This window comes from Cherax quadricarinatus, chromosome 1 (assembly GCF_038502225.1).
Source record: "Cherax quadricarinatus isolate ZL_2023a chromosome 1, ASM3850222v1, whole genome shotgun sequence".
Taxonomy (NCBI): Eukaryota; Metazoa; Arthropoda; class Malacostraca; order Decapoda; family Parastacidae; genus Cherax; species Cherax quadricarinatus.
In genome coordinates this window covers 8,755,611-8,760,483 of record NC_091292.1, presented here as the reverse complement: position 1 = coordinate 8,760,483, position 4,873 = coordinate 8,755,611, and the positions used below count along the sequence as shown (strand labels likewise).

General features: G+C 47.9%; 1 protein-coding gene across 1 annotated transcript in view; it reads left to right on the top strand.

Moving 5' to 3' along the window:
* The window catches only part of LOC128687273 (toll-like receptor Tollo), a 4,632-nt gene extending 72 nt beyond the window's left edge, over positions 1-4,560 (top strand). The window contains exon 1 of the mRNA XM_053774633.2: positions 1-4,560. This exon is cut by the window's left edge and continues 72 nt beyond it. Coding sequence (XP_053630608.1) covers positions 28-4,107 — 4,080 coding nt within the window. The 5' untranslated portion in view covers positions 1-27 and the 3' untranslated portion in view covers positions 4,108-4,560.
* The last annotated feature ends 313 nt before the right edge of the window (positions 4,561-4,873 follow it).

Genomic DNA, 4,873 nt, shown 5'->3' with positions numbered 1-4,873 from the left:
ATAAAACTTACACGAACCCTTGTGCACATGTGCAGCCCATCACCCACCATCAAAATGATGTTTACTGTGGCATTATACGTGTTTGCAAGTGTTTTTGTAGCACGTTCTGTGGCATTTGTGTACAATGCTCCCGAAAACTGTGAGTGGACATTGCGCGACTCTGAGCGGGAGGAAGTGGCTCTTTCCTGCAGTCTGAGGACCATTGGCAGTGATATATCTGGTAGTAACTTTACGATTTCGCAAAGTGAGCATATTTCTGAGCTGGAAATCCTCTGCAGTGATGTGTTATTCTTCCAGTCCTCCCTCCAGCCGCGGATGTTCCAGCGCCTTTACAACCTGGATACCATTGTTATCGAGTTCTGCAAGCTGACAAACCTTCCTCCTGGAGCCTTCCTGGGCCTGGATGCCATGAAGCGACTAACAGTGAGGACCCACAACAGTGACTGGAGCGCTATGGCTTTGGAACTGACTCCCGACAGTCTGGTCGGCATGCCCCACCTGGAACGACTCGACTTGGGCCAAAACAACATCTGGAATTTGCCCGAGCGTGTGTTCTGCCCCTTGCCTGCACTTCGTCATCTCAACGTTACTGGAAACCGCCTTCAGGATGTGTCTGAGGTAGGCGTGACCGGGGGCTGCGGGGCACACCTAGTCACTCTCGATCTCTCTGGCAACGACCTGGTTGTGTTGCCTGAGTCTGGCTTGGCCGGGCTGCAGTCGCTTCGGGAGTTGTATCTCCAATACAACGACGTCTCCATGCTGGCCGACGGCGCCTTCCTGGGGCTCACCTCCCTCAATGTGCTCAATATTTCCAGCAACCGGTTGGTGGCGCTCCCACCGGAGGTGTTCAACGAAACCTTGGGCCTGACGGAGCTCTACATACAGAACAACAGTGTGAGTGTGCTTGCTCCGGGGCTCTTCTCGGCCCTGAGTCAGCTCACAGTCTTGGATATGTCACACAACCAGCTCACGTCGGAATGGGTGACGGGGGATACCTTCCGAGGTCTCCTGCGGCTGGTGGTGCTCAGCCTCAGCAACAACCGCCTCACACAGGTCACTCTTGACATGTTCCGTGACCTGTCAACACTGCAGGTACTCGACCTGAGCCATAACGACTTGACCGTAGTGAGTGACATGACTTTTTCCCCGCTTGCCAATCTTCACCGATTGGATCTGAGCTACAACCATCTTTTGGTTGTCGAGACACGCAGCCTCTCTGGTTTGCATGTGTTGTCATCTCTCTCCGTCTCTCATAACAACATCTCCAAAATCGCGTCCGAGGCCTTCGACAACTGCACTAACCTCCGCGATCTCCGACTAGAGTACAACTTCCTTCGTGAGATCCCAGAGGCCGTGCGTGAGGCTGTGTCGCTGCGAACTCTCAGAATAAGCCACAACCAGCTAGCCAGCGTGATGCAAGATGACCTCACCAGCCTCTCAGTACTCCGTCATCTCGACTTGTCCAATAACCTTTTGCGAGGGTTATGTAAGAGTTGTCTGGCTGGCCTGACAGACCTAGAAGTTCTTGATCTTTCCCGGAACGAGTTGGGGTCTGTGCCCCACGGAGTGTTTGACACCAACACTGGTCTCAAGCTACTGAGGATGGACGGTAACAAGATGAGTGACATTAACGGGTTATTTGCATCTCTACCAAATTTACTGTGGCTCAATGTGTCTGACAACAGAATAACCTGGTTCGATTATGCTCTTATTCCTAATCAGCTCCAGTACCTCGACCTTCACAATAACCGAATTGGTGATTTAGGTAATTATTTCAGTCTGGAGGGCAAATTAGAACTGCGGACCCTTGATGCGAGTCATAATCAATTAGAAACTTTGATTGGTGCTTCGGTGCCAAATAGTGTTGAACTGTTGTTTGTTAATAGCAACAGAATTACACGCATTGGTGCTGGCACATTTGCTGAGAAGAATAACCTTTCCATGGTGGATTTGTTTGATAACCTTCTCAGTAAACTTGACCTTAATTCCATCAGCCTTCCCCCTGTTCCCGGCGACCGTGACCTTCCAGAGTTCTACATCGGTGGCAACCCCATCTTCTGTGACTGCAACATGGAGTGGATGCACCGTGTGCACCAGATCAGTGGGCTGAGGCAACACCCAAGAGTTATGGACCTCGACAAGGTGATTTGCACGCTTCCTTACCCGCGATCTGAGGAGAACCGGGTTCCATTTCTGGAGACTCAGCCTTCTCAGTTCCTTTGCCCTTACACCTCCCACTGTTTTGCTCTTTGTCAGTGCTGTGATTTTATTGCTTGTGACTGCCAAATGACGTGTCCTCAAGGCTGTTCATGCTACCATGATGAGACGTGGGCAACCAACATTGTCGACTGTTCTGCCCGAAATCATCACCAACTCCCTGACGACATCCCCATGGACGCTACGGTCGTGTTCATGGACAATAACGAGATGCCTGTCCTCGATGCCCACCAGCTCATCGGCCGTAAGAACATGATGGCTCTCTATCTCAATAGTTCCCGTATTGAAAGAATCCAGAACAGGACTTTCCACGGTCTTTCGTCTCTAAAACAGCTACATCTTCACGACAACATGTTGGTTGAACTCGAGGGCTATGAGTTCGAACATCTTGAGCATCTTCGTGAGCTGTACCTCCAAAATAATCGGCTGAAGGTGATTAATAATGCAACTTTCGCGGGGTTAAAATCACTTGAAGTCATCAGACTTGACGGAAATTTTCTGTTTGATTTTCCTGTTTGGCACTTGAAACTCAACAAGGGCCTGAAAGACATAACTCTTGGTGTCAACCTATGGTCGTGCCACTGCCAGTACATGGTTGACTTCAAGAACTGGCTCATCCGTGAAACTGACGTAGTCAAGGATGCCAAGACGATATTTTGTGTCTCCAATGCGTCAGGTGACCCTGGTCCCTATGTCCTGGAGAGCTCGTACTCCTGTGAGAACTTCGTGGCAACGTCCATTGTGCAAGAGAAATTGGAAAACGACTTCCTGCAGCCGGTGTTGATCACACTCGGCATCTTCTTCGTCGTGTTGGTGCTTGGCGTAGTGTTCGCTGTGTTCAGGGTGCGCCTGCAAGCTAGTGTCTCTAAAAAGTGTGGCTTGAAGTGCTTTCCCTCGCAACCTGCACCAGCCAAGGAGGAAGAGAGGAACATCATCTACGACGCCTTCGTCAGCTATAGCGAAATGGACGCTCCGTTTGTCACGGAAGTGTTCGCCTCAGAACTTGAGAACGGTGACCCCTCCTATAAATTGTGCCTTGCCTCCAGAGACTATCAGACTGTTGGTACATATGTGGGGGATTTTATTGTTCATTCTATAGAGTCGAGTCAGAAGATCATTCTAGTCCTTACTAAAAACTTTGTTGATCATGACTGGTGTAAATTTTCCTTTAAAGCGGCTCATTTGGAGGCACTGAAAAGCCTTAAAAATCGTGTGATTGCCGTAATGTGTGGTGAAGTGAGCGAGAGTGACATGGACTCTGACCTCGCAGCCATTGTGAAAAGTGCCACTAAGCTTAAATACGACGACAAGTCCTTCTGGAGCAAGCTGCACGCTGCTCTGCCAGGCGGGGGCAATAAGAACCAGCAGTGCTACATCACTGACACCAACTACATCATGAGAAACAGTGTGCCTGTTTTGACCCCATCCCACACCCTCAATAAACAGGGTCAGCTGGTACCCAGTATGGTGCTCACTAACGCAATCAAGACCCCAGTCTCTCATTACCATCAGCAACACCATTACCACCAGACACAGCCGTCCATAAACAGTGACCCAGGTGAGCTCGACAAGACCTTCGTCAGCGTGGAGACTGCCCAGTCCAGCCTCGCCCCTAGTCTCAACCACTCTTACATGTCCATCGACTATGCCGCCGCCCGTAATTCTCACATCTACGCCTCTATCGACGAGACGACGCCGGCGCTGCCGCCGTCCACGCTGCCGTCGGTGCACACCCTCCACCACCACCTCCGACAGCAGCAGCAACAGCTGGAGCGACGCCAGTATCTCCCTCAGGAGCTGCACTGTAGTAGTCAACAGCGACGGCCCCTCTCTGGTACCACCTTACAAACATTCGACCAGCCAGCAGTCAGTGCGTCCTATTTCATATAAATATACATTAAATTCCTTGAAATTACATATATATATATATATTATATCTTATTGTTAAGGTGCGTGTTAGAGACCCCTTGTTGACTGTGATTCCGCGAGGACGAGAGAAGTGTGTAGCGTAGGAAAGCAAAGAGAGAGAAAAAAAAGAGAGCGAACGTCATATGTTTGTGTCTAGTCAACACTAGAGTGGGAGGTGGTCTAGTGCCTTCACAACCCGGCCTTTGCTGTAGCAACCTGGCTGATCCTCTTACCTGTAGCTTGTGTAGTGCACTCATACCCATTTGCTGTCTGAACTTGTACATAATGTAATATAAATAACTCTTTTATGTATAAATCGTGATATCCCTGGCCAAAGTGTGATAATATTAGCTGTTATATTGAGCTCAAGTCATGAGTAATAACGGGTATTTTTATAAAATCAAATAATGACAAAAATAAAAGGATGATTTGTTACACATGTCTATTTTTACGACCTTGAACTGAAAATTAAATCATGTCTTATCAGGTGTTGTGTACTAATTGCATTGAGAGAATAATTATTTAACATGTAATGTAATCTCTACAGATATTCAGCATTATAAACAATAATGAAAACAAAGAAAATTTCACATAAAAATATAAAAATTATATTACAACTTTTTCAAATAATTTTTTCACTAATTATCAGATGGGGGGGGGGGAGGGAATTACCTTAAGACGAAAATTATTGGTATTGTCGACTCAATAAACTGGATCTTGCTAATTTAAACTATCAATCACGGATAGA